We start from the raw sequence: 21167 nt of genomic DNA on the forward strand, positions 1-21167 counted from the left end.
CCATTGCAATCTTTATATCAAATTGAAAGATCACATCAAGTACCTCTAGGTACATATAAATCAAAAGCTTAGCATATTAAGTTCTACTGAACTTAGTAGTTGTAGATAAAAGGGATTAGCACACCCTGACTACAACTCACTAGCAAGGTACAGTAGGAAAACACTTAGTGTAGGTAAGTGCACCACTTACACCTCACTAGTAACCATGTCTGACACAGGAAAAGCCTCAGGGTCTAATCCTGTGACAGTTGACCCTACCCAGGCAACTTTTGGATATGACAAGTTAACCCGTAGAGACTTGATTGCCTTGTGCAAAGCAAGAGGGTTAAAAAGGGGCAGAAGCCCCACCTGCCAAATCCTGGTAGAAATCCTAGAACAGGATGACTTAGAGAAAGCAAAGGCAGCTTCCCTAGACACAGGAAATGGAGGGAACCCCCCTGAAACTGATCCCCCTCAGGAGGAGGAGGATGATGATGACTTAGATGAGGACTCAGATGTTGAGGACTTAGAAGTTCAGGATCAGGGTAGCCAGGTTCCAGTTGCCAGGCTTAGCCAGGCCAACTTGGACCTACTGGGGAATGGAGAGGGCCAGCACCTCCCCAGAACCCACCATGGGATTCTCCCAGGCAACAGAAGAGTGAGATCTCCCTCAGGGGACTCTCATATTTCTAGTGCCTCCAGAGAATCAGAGAGAGGCATGACTGCTTCTCAGAAAGCTGAGCATAGGGCTAGGATGAGGGCTGTCAGACTCCAGATAGAGAGAGAGGAGGTAGCCCTGAGTCAAGCTAAACTTACCTTAGCTCAAGCTAAACTTGCCTTGGCAAGAGAGCAGAAATTAAGTGGCTTAGATGTCACTGGTGGCAGCAATTTTCCAAGAGAAAAAGACAGGGCCTATGACAATAGAAACCTGACCAAAATTGTGCCCCCCTTTAAAGAAGGGGATGACATCCACAAATGGATGACTGCTCTTGAGAGAGCCTGCATGGTACAGCAGGTTCCTGAGAATCAGTGGGCTGCAATTTTGTGGTACTCCTTTTCTGAGAAAGGGAGAGACAGGCTCCTCACAGTTAGACCTGAGGATGCCAAAAACTACTCTGTTTTGAAGAGTGCTCTTATTGAAGGGTTTGGCCTAACCACTGAGCAATACAGGTTGTTGTTCAGAGACACCCAAAAAGCACAGACTCAAGACTGGACTGATTTCGTTGAGTGTGCCACTAAGGCTTTGGAGGGTTGGTTGCAGGGAAGTAAAGTTTCAGACTATACAGGATTGTACAATCTTATAATGAGAGAACAGATCCTTAATAACTGTACAAACCAGCTGTTGCATCAATACCTTATTGACTCTGATCTGACCTCTCCCCAAGAATTGGGAAAGAAGGCAGACAAATGGGTCAGAACAAGGATTAAGCAGAAACCCCAGAACCAAGGTGGTGACCAGAAGAAAACAGACCAGAAGGGTGGTAATCAGAATCAGAAAGATAAAGAAAAAGACCAGAAGTCTTCAGGCCCCCAAACTAATAGTAAGGAGGGTGGTTCCCAAAATGGTAACAACAAGAAGAAGAACAAAGGTCCAAAGACCCCTTGGTGTAATACCTGCAAATCAGTTTCACACTGGGGCAGTGAGTGCACCAAGGCAAATCCAGTTCCCACCACTACAGCTCCTAAAGCAACTGCAACCCCAAGTACAGTAAGCAGTGGTGGAACACAGTCCAAGGGTGTAGCTGGGTTGACCCTGGGTATTGAAGTAGGATCTGGCCTAGTCAGAATCCCTACACAGGCAGTTCTCCTGTATGATGTGGACATTGAGTTGCCCACTGCAGTAAGCCCCACTAACCTGGGCAAATACAGGCAGACTCCCTTAATTAATGAGAAACTGGCTCAAGCATACAGGGACACATGTGCCAGTGTCACAATGGTGACACCTGACTTTGTGGACCCTGGACAGATTGTACTAGGTGAGAGCTACCTAGTGACCAACGCCAGCAACTCCACTACCTCCCATAGTGTGGCAGTTGTGAACTTCTCCTGGGGAGGGGTTGATGGCCTAAAGAAGGTTGTGGTGAGTGCAGACCTACCAGTAGACTGTCTGTTAGGCAATGACCTTGAAAGCTCAGCATGGTCAGAAGTGGAGTACAGGACTCATGCAGAAATGCTAGGGATTTCAGAGCATGTCCTTGCCATGACAAGGGCTCAGGCTAAGAAGTGCCTTCCTGAACCAGTGGTGGATCTTGAAACAATAGACCAGCCACAACCCAAGAGAAGGAGCAAGAGAGGAAAGGCCCAGCCTTCCACCTTGCCCCAGGTTGAGGATCAAGTTTCAGAGGAAACTGATTCTGCAGTCCAAGAGGAGACTGTCTCTGAGGAGCTTGAACCTGACCAGGTTGAGTTTCTGGGGACAGGGGGACCCTCAAGGGCAGACCTGAGGCAGGCTCAATTAGATTGCCCTTCCCTTGAACCCCTCAGACAGCAGGCTGCTGCTGAGGCTGCTGGGGATGCCCAAGGTACCCATACTGTGTATTGGGATGATGGACTCCTTTACTCAGAGGCTAGAGACCCTAAGCCTGGCATGACCAGGAGGTTGGTCATACCTCTGCAGTTTAGGGGGTTCCTTCTTACCTTGGCCCATGATATTCCCCTTGCAGGACACTTAGGCCAGAACAAGACGTGGGACAGGCTTGTTTCACACTTTCACTGGCCTCACATGTCAGAGGATGTCAAGGAGTTCTGTCGCTCCTGTGTCACTTGCCAAGCCAGTGGTAAGTCAGGTGGCACAACAAAGGCCCCCCTAATACCACTACCTGTGGTGGGGGTCCCCTTTGAAAGAGTTGGAATTGATATTGTGGGTCCAATGGACCCCCAAACAGCATCTGGGAACAGGTTTATACTGGTGGTAGTGGATCATGCCACCAGGTATCCAGAGGCTATTCCCCTGAGGACCACCACAGCACCTGTGGTGGCAAAAGCCCTCATTGCAGTTTTCTCAAGAGTGGGCTTCCCAAAGGAGGTGTTATCAGATAGGGGCACCAATTTTATGTCCAGCTATCTGAAAGCAATGTGGAAGGAATGTGGAGTAAACTATAAGTTTACCACCCCATATCATCCACAATGCAATGGGCTTGTGGAGAGATTTAACAAGACCCTTAAAGGCATGATAAAAGGATTACCAGAGAAGCTCAGGCGGAAATGGGACATTCTTTTACCCTGCCTGCTCTTTGCTTACAGAGAGGTCCCACAGAAGGGGGTTGGCTACAGCCCTTTTGAACTTTTGTTTGGCCACCCTGTGAGAGGTCCATTGTGTTTGGTGAAGGAAGGATGGGAGTTACCTCTCAAAAAGCCCAAACTAGACATAGTGGACTATGTACTTGGTCTCCGCTCCAGGATGGCTGAGTACATGGAAAGAGCATCCAAAAACCTGGAGGCCAGCCAAGAATTACAGAAAGCTTGGCATGACCAAAAGGCTGTGCTGGTAGAGTTCCAACCAGGACAGAAGGTATGGGTACTGGAGCCAGTGGCTCCAGCAGCACTCCAAGACAAATGGAGTGGACCCTATCCTATTATTGAGAAGAAGGGGGAAGTCACCTACTTGGTAGACTTTGGAACACCCAGGAGCCCTCACAGGGTAATCCATGTGAATCGCTTGAAAGCATTTGTGGACAGGGAGGACATGAGCTTGCTCATGGCCACAGATGGGGAACAGGAGGAAGAGAGGGACCCTCTCCCAGACCTGCTTTCTCAGAACCCTGATGATGGTTCAGTTGATGGAGTAGCCTTGGCAGGCAGCCTCACTGACCAGCAACAGATGGACTGCAGACAAGTTTTGCAGGCCTACAGGCATTTGTTTTCACTCACACCCAGCCAGACTGACTGGTGTACCTATGTTGTGGACACTGGTGACAGCCTGCCTGTCAAGAATAAGATCGACAGGCAACCTGATCATGTCAGGGATTGCATCAAGGCTGAGGTGCAAAAGATGTTGGAGCTTGGAGTGATTGAGCCATCAGAGAGCCCATGGGCCAGCCCAGTAGTCCTGGTGCCAAAACCTCATACCCAAGATGGAAAGAGAGAAATGAGGTTTTGCGTGGATTACAGGGGTCTCAATGCTGTCACTAGGACAGATGCTCACCCCATTCCAAGAGCAGATGAGCTCATTGACAGATTGGCTTCTGCCAAGTTTCTGAGCACATTCGATCTGACAGCTGGCTACTGGCAAATCAGACTAGCTGAGGAGTCAAAGGCCAAGACAGCATTCTCTACCCCTAGTGGACATTATCAGTTTGTGGTAATGCCCTTTGGTTTGAAGAATGCACCTGCCACTTTCCAAAGGTTGGTGAACCAAGTCCTTACTGGGTTGGATGACTTTTGTGCAGCTTATCTGGATGATATTGCTGTCTTTAGCTCCACCTGGGAGGATCACCTGATCCACCTGAAGAGAGTTTTGGAGGCCCTGCAAAAGGCAGGCCTAACTATCAAGGCCACAAAGTGCCAGATAGGGCAGAGTAAGGTTGTATACCTGGGCCACCTAGTAGGTGGAGGCCAGGTTCAGCCACTGGAAAGCAAAATCCAGGCCATACAGGACTGGGCTCCTCCAGTTACCCAGACACAAGTCAGAGCCTTCTTGGGCCTGACTGGATATTACAGAAAGTTTGTGAAAAACTATGGGTCTATAGTGACACCATTAAATGACTTGACATCCAAGAAGATGCCAAAAAAGGTTCAGTGGACAGTTAGCTGTCAGAAGGCATTTGATGACCTGAAGAAGGCCATGTGCTCTGCACCTATCCTGAAGAGTCCTGACTACTCCAAACAGTTCATTGTTCAGACAGATGCTTCTGAGTTGGGGGTGGGAGCTGTGCTCTCACAACTTAATCAAGATGGTCAAGACCAGCCTATTGCTTTCATTAGCAGGAGGCTGACTCCCAGAGAGAAACGTTGGTCAGCCATTGAGAGGGAGGCCTTTGCTGTGGTTTGGGCATTAAAGAAGTTGAGGTCCTACTTGTTTGGAACTCACTTCCTGGTGCAGACAGACCATAAGCCCCTCTTATGGCTCAATCAGATGAAGGGTGAAAATCCCAAACTGCTCAGGTGGTCCATTTCCCTACAGGGGATGGACTTTACAGTGGAGCACCGCCCAGGGACTGACCATGGTAATGCAGATGGTCTCTCCAGGTACTTCCACTTAGAACATGAAGACTTATCTGGTCAAGGTTAGTTTAATGTCCCTGCGTTTGGGGGGGGGTTGTGTAGGAGAGTAGGGTCTGCTATCCTATGGTCACCCCAAATTTTTGCTTTTTGCTTCACTGGTTTTCGACTACTGAGGCTGTGGGCCTGCTGATCAGACCCCCAGCCTGCTGTTCTCTCACTAAATTAATGACACATGTGCTATAGGCACATACCAATTGGAAATGGACTCCTTGTCAGCCCCTGTATAATGCACTATAGGTGCCCAGGGCATAGGGGCCACCAAGGCCTACCAGGGGCTGCAGCATATCTTTTGCCACCCCTGGCTGGTTCTTAAATTGACACAACTGGCTGATCACTCAGCTGGGGTAAGGTGGTGTAATCACCCCTTGCTTAGATATGGTATACCTATATCTAAACCTATATCTGGACACATGTAAACCTGTGAGCCACTCCTATGGAAGGCCTCATCAATCCTGGAGGCAGGGTGCGTGGTTTTATGTGAGATGGAGCTCTAGCATGAGCTGAGCCTGTCTGCAGCTGTCGGGAACAACTCCCTAAGCTGTTTCAGGATAATGCCATAACATATACTCTTAAGTGCCTTATAATCCTCGCGGTTAAATAGCAACTTTGGTTTGGCTTTATCAAAACATGTCGTGTAAGGTGTCATACGATTTGGAATACCATCCCCTCGCCAGTTCTGGTGACGGGGATGGCATTCCACCCCTCTAGAGGGGTAAGACATGTTCCTTTACTAAATGCGGTTAATTTCTCCAAAGACCTTAAGATCCACAAAATGGATGCCTCTGCCACAGACAAATGTCTGGACCCCTGCAGTTGACCGAAACTCAGCAGATGGGGCCTGGACAAAGGGTTTCCTGTCACAGGAGGGTGTCACCACCCTCCAGACAGGAGATAGTGGATTGTAGCAGGGAGGTTTGAAAGAAACCAGACACTGCCTGGGGCGCACAAGGCTGCCCCTTGCATAATCCGGCCAAACCGGTTCTGGGGCACTCCAGCCCTCGTGCCAGGGCGGCCTGGATCAAAGGAAGGGGGTGTATCCACCCACTTCCTGGGTCCCACCCATAGGAGGGGACCTAGCAGGTAATCACGCCCCCCAGATTGGAATAAGAGTGGGAGCAGTGCCAATGCACATCAGATTTCCTGGAAGAAACATTTGAAACAAAACTCTGGACCCTTGGACCTCCATCTCAACGTGGAAGCCCGAAGAATCTCCCTTGTGGTCAAGGAGTGACCACCCTGCAGCAGCAGGCACCATCCAGCCCTCGACGTCTACTTAGTTGCAGTTCCCGCCGGAACTCGAGCGACTGAGATCGACGAGATCAAGCTTGCCTGCCTTCCAACAGCCCGATCCACAGTCCCTGCAGAGCTGAGACCCGTGGAGGCGACCGGAAGCGTGGGGCACGCCATCTTGAATTGACCACGAGACGCTGACCGTGCAGCCCACGAGTGACCCTCGAAGCTGTGCACCGGGGTTTGAGAAGCCCCCACCCTGAGCTGCTCCTGAGCCGAAGTTCAGCCCTCCACACTCGACGAGTGCTGCGTGGGGCCCTTTGGCTCTATTTGGCTCAACGCGTTGGCCCGGTCACTTGCCAGCTGGCTAGTGGTCCCTGTGTCGACGAACTACCTAAGAAGACTCGTGAATCTGGTTGCTCCAGATCCACACCAGCTCCCCTGAAAAGGAGCCCCGACTCTGACCTTCCTGGTCCGAGTGAGAAGCAATCTTCTGATCCCGCGTGGATTGCTCTTGCCAAAGCTTGTTTGCTCCAAACTTGAAGCCGACTGCACCGACGGTGAGAGCCTGCGTGGGACAGATCGTGACCTGCTCCTGGACGTCGCAGACGCCCCAGAGCCCACGTGACAGCGGAGAGAAGCTCCTCGACGACCACCTGATTGCGCCCGACATTGCCTGGTTCCGTCCTGGTTCCACCCTGGTCACTGCTGAGTGACCCAGACTCTGTCCCCTCTGCTTTCAGGTACTCTACAACTTGAGTCCACCCTTGGACTCCACCGGACACTTCATCTTTAACCAGCCTGCAGCCCTTTCAGCTTCAAGCACCAAGAGCCTGCGTGTCAAAACCCGACGCCACTTCGACCCTGTGCACCCACTTCCTGTGGGTGAGGTAACTTTGCTCCGCCGGTGTTCCCACACTGGTGCACACCTCTAGGGTCTGTGTGTTAAGTTTTGTTCCTCTAGGTTCAGCGGAAGTGTCCTTAAACTTTAACTCTATGACTTTTACGCACCATTGGTTAACATTGGTGCATGCGTGCGCTTTCCGCACATCTCCCGAATCCCGAGGGCCATTCCCGACTTCAGCATTGCTTGTCCTGACTGCTCCCAGCGATTCCCTAGGCCCTAGGCCTAACCACTGTTCGAGTGGCCTCTCTTATGCCACTTGTTTAGTATATGGTTTGAGTGGCCACCTGCCCTCATCCATAATTGTGCAACTTGTATGTTTAAACAGTGCTTTTGATTTAACGCTTGTGCCCCTTTATTCATAAAGAATACTGGGGATTGTTTTTAGTAATAAACACATATATTTTTATAATATATACTTGTGTGGTGTCCTTTCAGTTGGTATTACAGGATTGTATGTGGTAAAACAGCTCGCTTAACACGACCTCTTAAGTTAAGCCTTTAGGCTGCTTAGTCCATGCTACCCCTAGGATAGCTTGTCTAATAAGGTTGACTTACAACCAGACACCATAAGGGATTGTTTGGTCAGGTAGTAGGTGGTTCCAGAATTGGAAACATCCCCTACCAGGCCAACTTCTCACACTTACACCATACATTCTATCCCCTACTAGATTTTCCACATGAACACTGCACTATTCTTCAATTTTTTAAGTTTTTCCAAGAGGCAGTGTCCCTCAGAGGTCAACTCATTGACTTCAGTACCTAGAAGGAAGCATTATTTAAATACCAAGTTCCATTTCTGGGAAAAGTGATGGATATTGATTTAATATGTGAGGGATGAAAGAGGTGTCCAGAGCTATATCTACTTCCAGAAGATGCAATGCCAACTTTGAAACTGAGAACTGACCAGTCTAAAACTGTATTTCTCACTTGTTTCTCAAAAGCTAATTTTGCCTGTAGGGTTTAATTGTGCAGATTATCTTCCTGTCGTCCTCGCCCCAACTCACCATCCTCCTTATCGAACAGCTAGCCTCCTCAGTGACACAGGGCACTTCTCAAAATGGTCAGTAGACAAAGCTAAGGGGGGACTTCTGAGCCCTGCAAGGAGTTAGAATTACATTTGCTAAGACATGATCACCAATCACCCAATCCCAGTCTCCCTACTGCACAACTAGAGCAAGCATTTGCAATGCAATAGGTCTTGCATTATTGAAAGTTTGAACTATTGGCAATGCATTATTATTTGCAATAGATAAAACTTTCAGTAATGAGAGACCTATTGCATTGCAAATGTTTCTTGATCTCACCTCTGGGACCCCCTGACCTTCTTCAGCAGGCCAGTGACCTATAGAAAAGGGCCTAAATGTTCCCCTTCCAGATAACGACATTCATGGACACTGCATTTGCGCGTGAAGGAAGGGGAGGAGGTTGTACGAGCGAGGAGTCAAGAGATTGCCAGAGCTGGCCAACCAAAAGAATACATTGGTGATGCCGCTGGGAGGGAACCAAGCACCAAAAGACGGGTTAGATGCACAATATTAACCAACCAGAAAAAATGAATTTTAAAAAGCAGCCCAACTAACCAACCAAAAGTGTTTGGTATGTCCAAAGGGGAAACATCCTTTACAACGCAACTTTTACCACGCAGTGCTTTTACATCGCAACTTTTACAACGCAAACCATTACAATGCATTGCGCTGGGGGGCGCTCTAGGATAGGGAATAGATTTAATTTACTATCCAACACCTTCCCTGCTATCCACGGGGACTGGAATTGGAATAGTAAATTAAACTATTCACTATCCAGCCCCCCAAAGCGCTATGCGTTGTAATGGCATGCGTTGTAAAAACTGCGTTGTAAAGGCATGCATGGTAAAAGCATGCGTTGTAATGTCATACATCCGTCCAAAGTCCCCGAAAGCCCATATACTGAATACAGCATGCTTTGCAGAGCAGCACATGCACTGCCCAGGCTCGACCTACAAATGGATTACTACAGACCATTTTTAGGTCGAGCTGGTAAACTGCATCCAAAGGATGCAGGTGTCCAGCTGGAGACCTAATGTTGTCTGTTACGGGGGAAGGAGGACAAGAGGGTGTTACGAGCTTTTTCCCTGGATTTGTGTGCGCGAACGCGCACGTTCTGTCTCGCGCCGTGCACATGCGCGCGCATACAGACAGACACTCGCTCACACCCCCCCTCCACAGTCACACACACACGCACTCCAAGACACATACACACACGCACGCACACACATACATACATACACAGCCCCCCCCTGCCGCACGCGCGCGCGCGCACACACACATGCCCCCTGCCCCTGCCCTCGCAGCTCAGCAACCCACTCACCGGCTTCCTTGGTGCGGCGGCTCTCCTCAGCTGCTCTCCTCAGCTGCAGGGCCCGGCAGCAGGACTCTTCCTCCCTCCTTCGGCACCGGGGCGCAGGGTAGGCTCCTGCCTGCTCCGGTGCTCCAAACAATCACGGCTCTTCCCTGGGAGGCGGGGTAGGCTCCCGCCCTCCTACTTCCTGTTTCCGGTTGTCGCGCCGGCCTGCCTGACTTCCTGGTCGCAGGCCGGTGCATAAAGTAAAGTCCACATTTGTAAAGCGCACAATCACCCGTAAGGGTCTCTAGGCGCTGGGGGCCGTCGGGAAGATTAAGCGAGCTATTGCCCAGAGTCACATGGTGCTGGGCTAACCTGCCGCCGGAGCCGGGGATCGAACCGTGGTCCCCAGATTCCAGCGTCAGTCGCCCTGGCCGCGGCGCCACACCTCTCAGGCGTATGGGGACCCGCGCTGCCTGAGGACTGCTTCCCGCTCCCGTTTTCAGCCCTGCCCGTTCGGAGCTCTTCTTCCCCCGCACATGCTGCTCCAGCGCCTGCCATTGCACAGTCCACTGGCCGCCATGCACACGCTGCAGAAGGACACCACCATGACCAAGATCTTTGTTGGCGGCCTCCCCTACCACACGACCGACGCCTCGCTCAGGAAGTACTTCGAGGTGTTCGGGGACATCGAGGAGGCCGTGGTCATCACCGACCGGCAGATGACCGGCTTTGTGGACAGGGCCGCGGCGGACCGGGCGTGCAAAGACCCGAACCCAATCATTGAGTTTAGTAAGTATCTACCTTTGTCATTCTCATTTTACTAAATTATTGTATGTAGGTAAGTTGTAAAACAAATGCTGAGAATCATTTCAATATGCAAAAAAGGGAATATTGGCTTTTTTAAGACAGCAATATTTCCTTAGTCAAAGGCACTGTAAGATTTTCTTATTGTAACTGTTTGAATCCTCGAATTTAGGTATATTTTTTAAATGGAAAAGAATTTTGATGGGTCTCGCAATTGCTGCAAGGTGGGGGCCTGTTTCAGTATTTATGTAAAGGCGTATGGTACAAGCCCATTGGCTGGGGAGGGTGGAGGAGTTGGGAGGGGTTTAATGCAGATTTTGAACAAATAGTATTGAGCAGCCTACAGTCTCAAGTTGAATTCCTCACTTATTTACAAGGAACGCAGCATAAACTGTTATTGACACCCTGCCTATGCGATATTTGACACCCTGCTGATGCAATATTTCTCCATTTGTAGAAATGTGGTTTAACGGCTCAAACATGTACTAAGTTCTACATGGAAATATTCATACATGCATCTGTAGGTTTTTTAATATTTTATTTTGAGAGCAGCTAATGGCACCTTTAAGTCGTATCCTGATATGGGGGCAACCGTTTACAGTAATGATCAAAGCCATTAACCTGTCTGGGCAACGGGAGATTTTATTTTTTTTCCCATTTTGCCCCTCCCGCCTCTTTATATACTCTTTAATAAATGGCATGGTAAAAGCTGCTGATTATCGCTGCCCCACCTTCTTGTCTACCCACCTCACAAACCCTCCTCCTCGGTTCTGGGTCATTAACTATAATTGCCCACCTGACTGTGGTCCCCCTTGTCCCCTCAACCTTTCTCCTCCTTATTTGGTTCTCAAAATACACTTAAAAGTATAAATAAACGTCAAGCAATATTTTAAAATAAAGTGACCATATTTAAGCTTCTGACAGACTATTGTCTCTTGCTTGTGTTGGCTTTTCCCATTTTGCCCCGCCCGCCTCTTTATATACTCTTTAATAAATGGCATGGTAAAAGCTGCTGATTATCGCTGCCCCACCTTCTTGTCTACCCACCTCACAAACCCTCCTCCTCGGTTCTGGGTCATTAACTATAATTGCCCACCTGACTGTGGTCCCCCTTGTCCCCTCAACCTTTCTCCTCCTTATTTGGTTCTCAAAATACACTTAAAAGTATAAATAAACGTCAAGCAATGTTTTAAAATAAAGTGACCATATTTAAGCTTCTGACAGACTATTGTCTCTTGCTTGTGTTGGCACCTCTCTAACCACTGCCCGATCTTGTGTCCGGTTTCTCTTTTCTTTATTAATTTTTTTGGGGGGGGGGTTGTCATTGTTTTAGTAAGCGTGAATGTGGGTCTTGGTTCACAAAAGTTCTTTGGAAAAGTTTAAGCTATTGCCATTATAAATTACAATAACTTTTATTTAAGTATTAGTTATTTAAAAAAATTAAACGCCATTATTATTTGTAATAGCGATACATCTAAGTCATGTAAATACAAAACATATTGCATTACAAATGCTATAGGTATCACATTTGCGAAAGTTATAACTATTGGCATTGTAAATGACAAAGCTATTAATTTCGCTATTTTCAAAAACAACACATAAATAAAAACTTTGCCATTTACAATACCAATAGCTCAAACTTTCCTAATGCGAGACCTATTGCATTGCAAATGCTTGTTGGCTTTGTTACTGCAACCCTCCCCTCAGTACCGGATATTGGAAGGAGTACTGCGGGGCCGTGAGACGGGGCGGGGGGATGGGCAGGGCAGAATTACATTGCGATCGGGCCACGTTATTTGCGTTGCAGGGCGCGGAATGTAATTCAATTTATTTATTTATTTATGTACTTAATTCAGGTCTGCAGTATGCCAGAGTTTACTATCCCCCACCTTGCCCCTACCCCACCCGACCCGCCCCACCGCCTGCAGCACTCCCACTAGGAGCCACGACTACCTCTCCTGTTGCAAATACTAATTAATTTGGGTTGGGACGCATAAGAGAATGCAAGGAGGGCTAAGCAACTTTCCATTATAGCTTAACCCGTAACACAATTATGTACGCCTACGTTTTAAAAAGAAGTCTGAGTGGCAGATCTTATTTCTGAACATCCACCACTTCAGGAAGTGACATTATTGGATTCCTGGCAAAACTCTCTTTAAAAGATGAAGCCAGAGAAGGGGGATGTCAATTTCCAGCATCCACCTCTACAGCAAGTGCAATCACCACATCTTCTAGCACCCAACAGCCCAGGGCTCACTGTCCATCCAGGTGCCTTCATTTAAGGATGGACACAAACAAGAGCTTTACCTATTTGGGCCTTTTTAGAGTGAACATAGACAATGGCATTGCATGTTTGTGCCTCCTAGGTCCAAGAGGGACCATGGGATAGAACCCCTGCTCCACTGTCACTACAGTAAGCACATAAGATACAAGATAAGTTCTTATCATGTTCCTACACCAGCACCCTACACTACACATTCCTGCATTCATGCTCAGACCTAGAGCACACACACACACACTCACAACACAAAGAAGCAATGTAATATATATTTCCATTAAACCAACATACACCCTCTAACACATTCAAACTCATGCCCATCAACCCAGGTTTTACAGAACTTCAAGCTCCAGACATTACTGACTTCATCGCCTTTCAGAAGCTTGACAAACTCTTCATTACAAAAACATGGCTTATTCACGCACCCTAGATGTTCTAATTCTAAAAGGCTACTGTATCCAGCATGTGGGCATCACACATGAGAGGCTTTGCCAACCTGGATAGATCCTCCGAGTCTTGCACCACAGACAAGCAAGCGCTCATCTCCATGGAGTCCTCACATGATACTTTGCACCCTTTGCATCTTAGACAGACACCTTCAACCTCATTGATAGGCCTCCTGGACAGAACAAGAACTACATTGAAATATTGAAAAATTCTCGAACTTCTCACAACTTCAATCATCCAAAATGCTCACACAGCCTGTTGGACTGGGCCCTTCTGGCAGGTCCACCCCTGAAGTTGTGCTTGTTATATGTGACCTGGGGATGGTGATTCCCACTCTGAGTGCGTGTAGATGAGAGAAGCCTGCCCTCCCATAGGACTGCATGGGGAATGGGTGTGTCCCTGATAGTTCCTGGTGCGTGGGGGGTACAGGCTCGAGTCTGGTATGTATGGACTCGTGTGATTGAATGCTGTAAGATGATGTATGCGACGTGTGTGTGTCTAAAAGAGAAGTACCACTTCTAGACATCGGTGTGTGTGTGCAGTAAGTATGCTGGCGCGTGATTGGCTGAAGTGAGGGAGGGGCTGTGCCTGTATCCTGTATGGGTCTGGGCTGTCCCCCACAATGCTGGCTCCACCCACCTGGGGTGCGTCTGGTGTCCCAGCCTGGCCAGTAACAAGAAATTCCTTATAACCAGTTCTAGCTGGTTCTCATCCTGCCTGCCCCTTTTTAGAAAAAGGGATCTCATGTATAAAAGGAGGGTGTGCCCTCTTCTCTCTCTCTCTTTCCTGCTTGTCCTGACTGGCATCCTGCCAGGGGCATGCTGCTTGGGCTCAGGGGAAGGGCTTGCCTCCCTGAGCCCTGCCCTGCTCCTGATCTGCTGGGATCCTGGACTTCTTTGGGTCTCTGCTATCTATGGCCCTAGCGCTTGGGAGTGCTTTCCAGCTATCCTAGCGCCTTGGGGCGCTCATTCCCTCTTCTAGCGCTTCTCTGCTGTCTTAGCGCCTGGTGGCGCTTCATCCCGGCTTCTAGTGCCATCCGGCTGTCCTAGCGCCTCGAGGCGCCGCCATTCCGCCCCCCAGCGCTGGGAGCGCTCTATTCCTCCAGCCGGTGCCCACCTGGCATCTGCCTGTTCGTGGGAGGGGGCCCGAGCCCCCAGCGAGTGCCTACCTCGCTTGCCCCTTCATGGCTGCCTTATCGAGGGAGCCTGGCCCTCGTCAATTTCCCCTGTGTTCACCGCCGCAGCCCGGGACCCCGCGTGAGGCCCGCCCCCCGGGCCGCGCACTGATTGGCTGCTGGCCCGATGACGTCTCCCTGGGCCGCGCTCTGATTGGCCGGCGGCCCGGGGAGCTGCTGAGAGAGAGACAAGTATGCAGGGAGCGGCAGGAGCCTACTCCGCGCCCCTGCGTCCCCCGAGACGACTGCCGCTTCCCCCCCCGGTCCCCCCAGGAGCGAGAGGGAGCCCCGGAGAGCGAGAGAGACCGGCGCGCTCGCCGACCGGTGAGTGATGCAGGAGGGGAGGCGGGGCATCGGGCCACATTGCCGGTGGCCGCCCCTCTCCTCCCGCGTGAGCACCGATGTGTTCAGAGGCCCACGGGGCCCCCAGTGACGCCGGGTCCCCCGAGGGGGGCTCCGCCTGCCCACAGCTTCAGCCCCTGAGCCCCGAGAGGCTCCATCATGGCCCGTGGGGCCCCCAGTGATGCCGGGTCCCCCGAGGGGGATCCCGCCTGCCATGTCTTGACCCCGGAGCCCCGAGAGGCTCCACCTCTGGCCTGAGCCCCGTGAGGCTCCTTCCGTATGCTTACCCCTGAGCCCCGAGAGGCTCCAGCCGCATTCCAGGCCCCTGAGCCCCGAGGAGGCTCCACCACGTGTCCCTGGCCCTCCGAGCCTGCGAGGCTCCACCCAGATATTCCCTGAGCCCCGAGAGGCTCCAGCCTAGTCCCCGAGGAGGCTCTAACGTGTCCTTGCCCCTGAGCCCCGAGGAGGCTCCACCACGTGTCCCTGGCCCTCCGAGCCGTCGAGGCTCCCACAATGGCCCCATCCTTGCACTACCGCTGCCCAGCACTTCGTGGGCAGCGGCCCCGTTTAGGTTTATTGTTGGCTACCTGCAGCCTGCCTTGAACATCGTGACACTGCCTGCTGGAAGTATTGATTAATGTTAATGGTGACTCTGAAAGTATTACGTATTGCCTTCTGATGACACCTCTATTGTGTTATGTACTTTGTCATTTCTTCCCTCCTGTATAACCTTGCCTCATGTATGTTGATACTGGTTAGAGTGAGTTCTAGTGCTAGTCCTGTGAAACCCCGGGGCGTGACGTATTCTAATGCTAAGCTCCTGGTGATTATGTGATCTAGTCCTAGTTCGAGGAAACTCCCAGTGGTTGTATGTTCCAAATGCCGACTCCATCATGTGCATATCCCTGGCAGTGGTCCCATGGCCCTGTCCTGTATATTCTCCCTTGTAAATCCTGCCCGTGCCTCTGGCACCCTGTAAGGTATGTGCTCCTATGTGTCCTTTTTAATATAAAAGCTATTTTCATATATATCTTGTGTGGAGTCCGTTTGTGGGGGGCCCGGAAGGTTGTTGCTGGGGGTGCGGGCGCAAATGCTTTACACATGTCCTCCGAGATAGGCCTGACTGCTAGTGCCAAGCTACCAAGGGGGTGAGCAGGGGTTGTCTTGGCGGGTGACTTCCCTACCCTAACTGGAAGTGGTGATTTCTGCCTGGCCTTGGCTCAAGCCTCGGCCCACCAGGGATCCCATTTCCAACACAGCCCTCCTGGAAAATTTTAATCTCTCAAACGATGAAGCACGGAAAAACCAAGGGACACCCTTGTTAACCTCAATAACACATTCAATGTGGCACATGCTTGTCTTTTCGACATCACCAAAATTCCAATGCAAACCTCATATACTACTGAACGGACAACCTTACCATCCCCATCTCATTGCTCAGCATCCAACCAACACACCAAGGTCAGACCAAAAGAGAACAATAAACCTTCAGATCCTTCAAGATCTCGCTATTGCCTACTCAGACTCATCTATCTCCATGCTAGGTCTATGTCCAAAATCAACATTCTTCTAAAGAACCTCAAAATTATCCACACTCCAACTAAAACACACAAAAGCAAGCCAACACCTTCAGCACACTCTGGTACTTCAAAGACCTTTTCAACATCTCAAGCTTCATCTGCAGATGGGAAACAAAATGGGAGAAAAACAAAACCCCAATGACCACCACTACTGAAGCCTCCTTGCTACAAACACAGACAGCTTTAATCACCAGGCAAAAAATGCACTACATCAGCATCATCAGTGCAGCTGGCTACAATAGCATATTGCTCTTAAAGACAACCAGGGAGTGCATCAAACCCCTGCCTAACCCACCTATCTCACAATCCACAGAGAAGTATAATGCATCAACCTCTTTTTCAGTGAAAATCTCTCACAGATCTTGCCGAAATATGTAGCTCTGTCAAATCTACCACATATGTAGGTGTCTTACCCTCTTCTTCATCATAGACCTCTCAAGAAAATCTCTTGCATCCTTGCTCCTCATTATCAATGTTTCTTTGACTAAAGGCATCTTCCCAGAAGCTCTCCTTTGAGGCCAGATCCTCACACTCTTGAAGCAACCTACACTAAGCCCTGATCAGTTTGCCAATTAGTGGCTACTGCTCACCTACCCTTTACCAGCAAGATCATCGAAAAAGCAGTTTATGTTCATCTACAAGATCAAACCAATGCCAAGTCTCTCCTTCACACTAATAATTTGGCTTCAGATCCCACTGCAGCACCAATACAGCTACTTCAGAAATCATAAACATTTCTCTCCTGTCCATAGATAAAGGTGAACCCCTACTTCCTGATATTACTGAAACTTCTGAACCCATTCTACACTGTCAACCATTCCACCCCCATTCAAACCCTAAAGCCATGAATGGAATTCACTAGCAACGTCTGTCACTGATTTTCTTCCTACGTATCTTACAACACCATATGAGTGAAATGGGTAACTCCAAGCCCCAGAAAATTCTCATCACCTACTGAGTCCATCAGGGATCCAACTTGGACCCAGCCCAATCATCTTCAGTCTCTTAGCACTCTACTCAACACTGTCTGTATTAAAATGCTGATGATACACAACTCTTCTTGAAAGTCATCCCCACTCCAGACAACTAGTGCTGCAAACAATGCCTGCACCTCATCCAGACTTGAATTCCCACCTCCTACCTTAGGCTGAACCCCACCAAAACTGAATTACTTTTATTTGCCAAGAACAAGAAGCAACAACTAGTTCAAACCTGGCTGAATGAAATTAACCTCAACAGATTCAAACCCCAACTTTCTGCCAAACGTAAGTCACTTGGATTCCCACCTGCACCCTCAAGGAACACATTGCCAAGAAAAATAGTTTGTATCAGCTTTTTCTATACAAGAAAGTGAACCCATTTATCCCAGAAAGTAACTTAAGAACTGCTGTTCAAGCCATCCTCCTCTCGCATCTGGGGTCTCCCTGACTCTACATTAGCCTCCCTTAAGGGCAACCTACATGCCGCTGTATGTGTGGTCTAAGCCCTGAATAAATAGGACCATATCATTCCCACTCTCATGGAAATTCAGGGTCTCCCCAAAACTGGTTGCATCATTTGCAAAGTTATCATGACCATCTCTGGTGGCTCTTTCTACAGCTGCATCTACGACACCAGCACAGTGGAGTCAAAGAAGTGCAAAAAAAGGACAAGTCGGGCAACATACCTTCTACAACTATGCATCGAAGTTATCCAACAAGACCCCTCTATCCATCATGACTGCCCCAACACTGCTCCAATTTAAGAAAGAGCTGAAGACTCGCCTCTTTAAAGGACACCATGTCTTGATGCACTAAAAGTTCACTTCAGCTCCCAGAAACCATGTATATGTCTATCAGTGATTGACTGCATCCTTGCTTTTTCTTGTTATCTTTACCTTTGCTAAAATAGTGTCTCTTACTTAGCACACCCTGCTTTCAAAAGAACACATGATCTACAGTGATTTGTTTATAAATTCTTAGAATGCAATCGTGGTGGATTCCTGGTCTGTGATCCTGAGTAAAGTCAATTGTTTATGCACCAACTTGGTTGATGTATCTGGTTGCACTACTATTGGGCCAGTTAAATTACTACCGCTTTGTACCGTTGATTATTAAGGAAATATTGCCACTGTTGTGTTGATTTACAATTGTATGCATAAATAAGACTTTTATCCATTATGATATAATAATGGTGTCCTTTATTTGTTGTTACCATCTGCTATTATATTTGTTCTATATTAGAAATATCATCCAAGACTTGCCCATCCCCAGTGTAATTTGATCAGTTATAGACTTCGTCATGAGGAATCACTTATTTGACTCATCTGATTTATTGGGCCCCAAAAATACTTAAGACGACGCTGGTGCTACCATCTCCAACAAAGTATACCTGGGCAGCCATTAATGGTAGAAAACTTCAGAACCCTTCATTCAATGAGAAAACAAAAAACCGAACACATCATCATCAAGGGACACAAACGCCCACCTATCCAAATTAACAAAGCATATAATCTAAGAGAGGTAACCGACTCTGCTCCACAAACAATATCAAAGAGTCCAAGAGTATTATTCAAAACGACAACCCAACACACGAGTCATTCTGGTCCAAAGACAACCTAAACATGAATACCTATGCAGCAGCCAGAGGTAAACTCAACTACTCAATCACATCATCCCACTGAAAACCCTAAAGTTGTGTTCCCAGGGTCATCATTGAAACCAAGAGGTGTCCTCACTGGATTTTGTGTACCCCTTCTAAGAATGAGTCACCATTAAACACCTGCTTATTACAAAAATATCCATATTCAGTGATGCTCCACAATACATATAGGTTAGAAAGAACTGCATCAGAATCGAGTTAAAATCCTACAGGCCAGTTCTTCTTTGGATCTCTCTATGTGACAAATCACTCATGCAAGTGGGTTATAACCCTTACTACACCCAGCCACTGCCACTGCCATTCAAACTTCCACAAGAACCCGGAACAAAATCCAACCTGCTAGCCTTCAGAAAACAACCTCAGGCTTGTCTGACCCACACTAAACTATGACATCTCAACAAAATCTAGAATTTCTCCTTCATTGAGCCACTCAGTGGCATCTGTAAAGAAAGAGTTGTAGCAATAAAGCTAGTTGAGTATGCTCTGTTATGCTTACCACGTCCCAGGTCCAGCACGTTGGATCGTAGGCGTTTGTTCCGCATACTAGCAGATCTCCCTTGAACTTCTGCAGCACAGTCAGGTAGTTCTTACAGTGATTCGTAGCCTAGAACAGAAAAGAGGGAGGACTGAGAATATGGAAGGAGTTAGGCAGCATGATATTTCAAGTCAGTACTTTGGCATGTGGCAGAAGAATGCAGGAGTAGTTGAGTGGTCATCACTCCTGCAGTTCAGCCTCCTGTCAGCAGGGGGTGATTTAGTAATTGGGCGAGAGCATTAGGAGGTTAAGCCGACACCAATGAGTAAAGTGCCAGTGTTTTGAGTAGAAAAAGTGCCAGCACCCCACCACTCTTCAAAAATCCAGATTCTCACAGATGGCATCTAGGGAAAACTGCTATGAAGCAATCGGCGGACTGTACATAGGCTTAGACTATTCTTCTTATGAATGAAACATTATTTCTAATGTGTAAATGTGTGTCCTACAGTGTGTTTTAGACTGATAGGTCTGTGAATCTTCACCTCATTAAGTTCTCATATGTCATAGTTTAGCCAACTGTTGTGAGGGCTCACGGTTCCTATGTTCCTAATAATTGCAACATGCTGCATAGACTTTTGTGCACTTTTCTATACAATAGTGCAGATGACGTGTGTCCCTAAGTCAGCATTCCTCCAGAGATACTGCCAGCTCTGATGCCCTACCAGCCTATTCGACTGTTATTGGTGAATTTGTGTGTACAGACAAGCCAAATCTGGACTAAATCCAGGCAAAACTGAGGTTATTGTAGCTGTTGCCAAACCATCCCTTTAGCCTCACACTATGTATTGCACCACTTCTGTTTAATACCACTTGGTATCCCCAGTCATGAAAAATCTTAACTATGAGTGCTGGTCAATAAACATTTCTCAGCAGAAGAGCAAGACATAACCGCAACTTAGACCGCCTGCTACTACTTGGATGCCTGAGATGGACTTTTCATTATGTGAAGACCCTACATTGGGTCAGTGCAGCAATGTCTTTGGTACTCCCTTAAATTTATTACATGAATGGTCCATATATTGATCTGCTTTGAAGTCTTCTGTAAAACCTGAAGAGATTACAGAACTCAGAAGTCTGCATCTTGATGGCGTGACCATGTGTCTCCTGCTCTTCCGACATGACCATTTGTCTCCTGCTGGTCTAACATGACCATGTGTCTCCTGCTCTTCCGGCATGATCATGTGTCTCCCGCTCTTTTGGCGTGACCGTATAGCTCCTGCTCTTCGAAGCCTACACTGGCCTTCAATTCATTAGTAGAATGGTTTGAAGATCCGCTTCATAACTCCACTGATTTTCTACGGATAAGGGGCCCATTTTCTGAAGAGAAGCCATAACCTTGATCCTCAATGTCACTCCTACCTACCTGACATGCTAACAAAGTGCGATGTGGGGATTCATTCTTTCCAGGTTCAGCTCCCAAAGTGTCCCTTTTACAGCATGGCTTCTGTGCCTCCTTTGGTGCGATTGATTTTAATGAAACATCTAGTGACACTTTGGGACTCAAAGTAAATCAAGTTCCCTTTATTGCAGCTGCAAGAAGTACTGTGTAGTGTGGTCAGAATATACAAGTGGCCCGACAATTCTAACTTTACAAGTTAAACTAACATGTATGCGTCTAATTATTGCTTCTGTTTTATATCGTGCAAACCAGGCCCAAGTCTGTATCAGACATTCTTTATAGGGCAGATGTTATGCTTCCAATGCAG

At 48.2% G+C, this 21167-nt stretch overlaps 1 protein-coding gene across 1 annotated transcript in view; it reads right to left on the reverse strand.

Annotated features, from left to right (window-relative positions):
• SEMA7A (semaphorin 7A (JohnMiltonHagen blood group)) overlaps nucleotides 1-21167 on the reverse strand; it is a 203301-nt gene that overhangs the window by 87377 nt on the left and 94757 nt on the right. The window contains exon 4 of the mRNA XM_078685071.1: nucleotides 19423-19530. Coding sequence (XP_078541197.1) covers nucleotides 19423-19530 — 108 coding nt within the window. The remainder of the gene's footprint in view (nucleotides 1-19422; nucleotides 19531-21167) is intronic.

Source organism: Lissotriton helveticus, chromosome 3_2, assembly GCF_964261635.1.
Source record: "Lissotriton helveticus chromosome 3_2, aLisHel1.1, whole genome shotgun sequence".
NCBI classification, from domain to species: domain Eukaryota; kingdom Metazoa; phylum Chordata; class Amphibia; order Caudata; family Salamandridae; genus Lissotriton; species Lissotriton helveticus.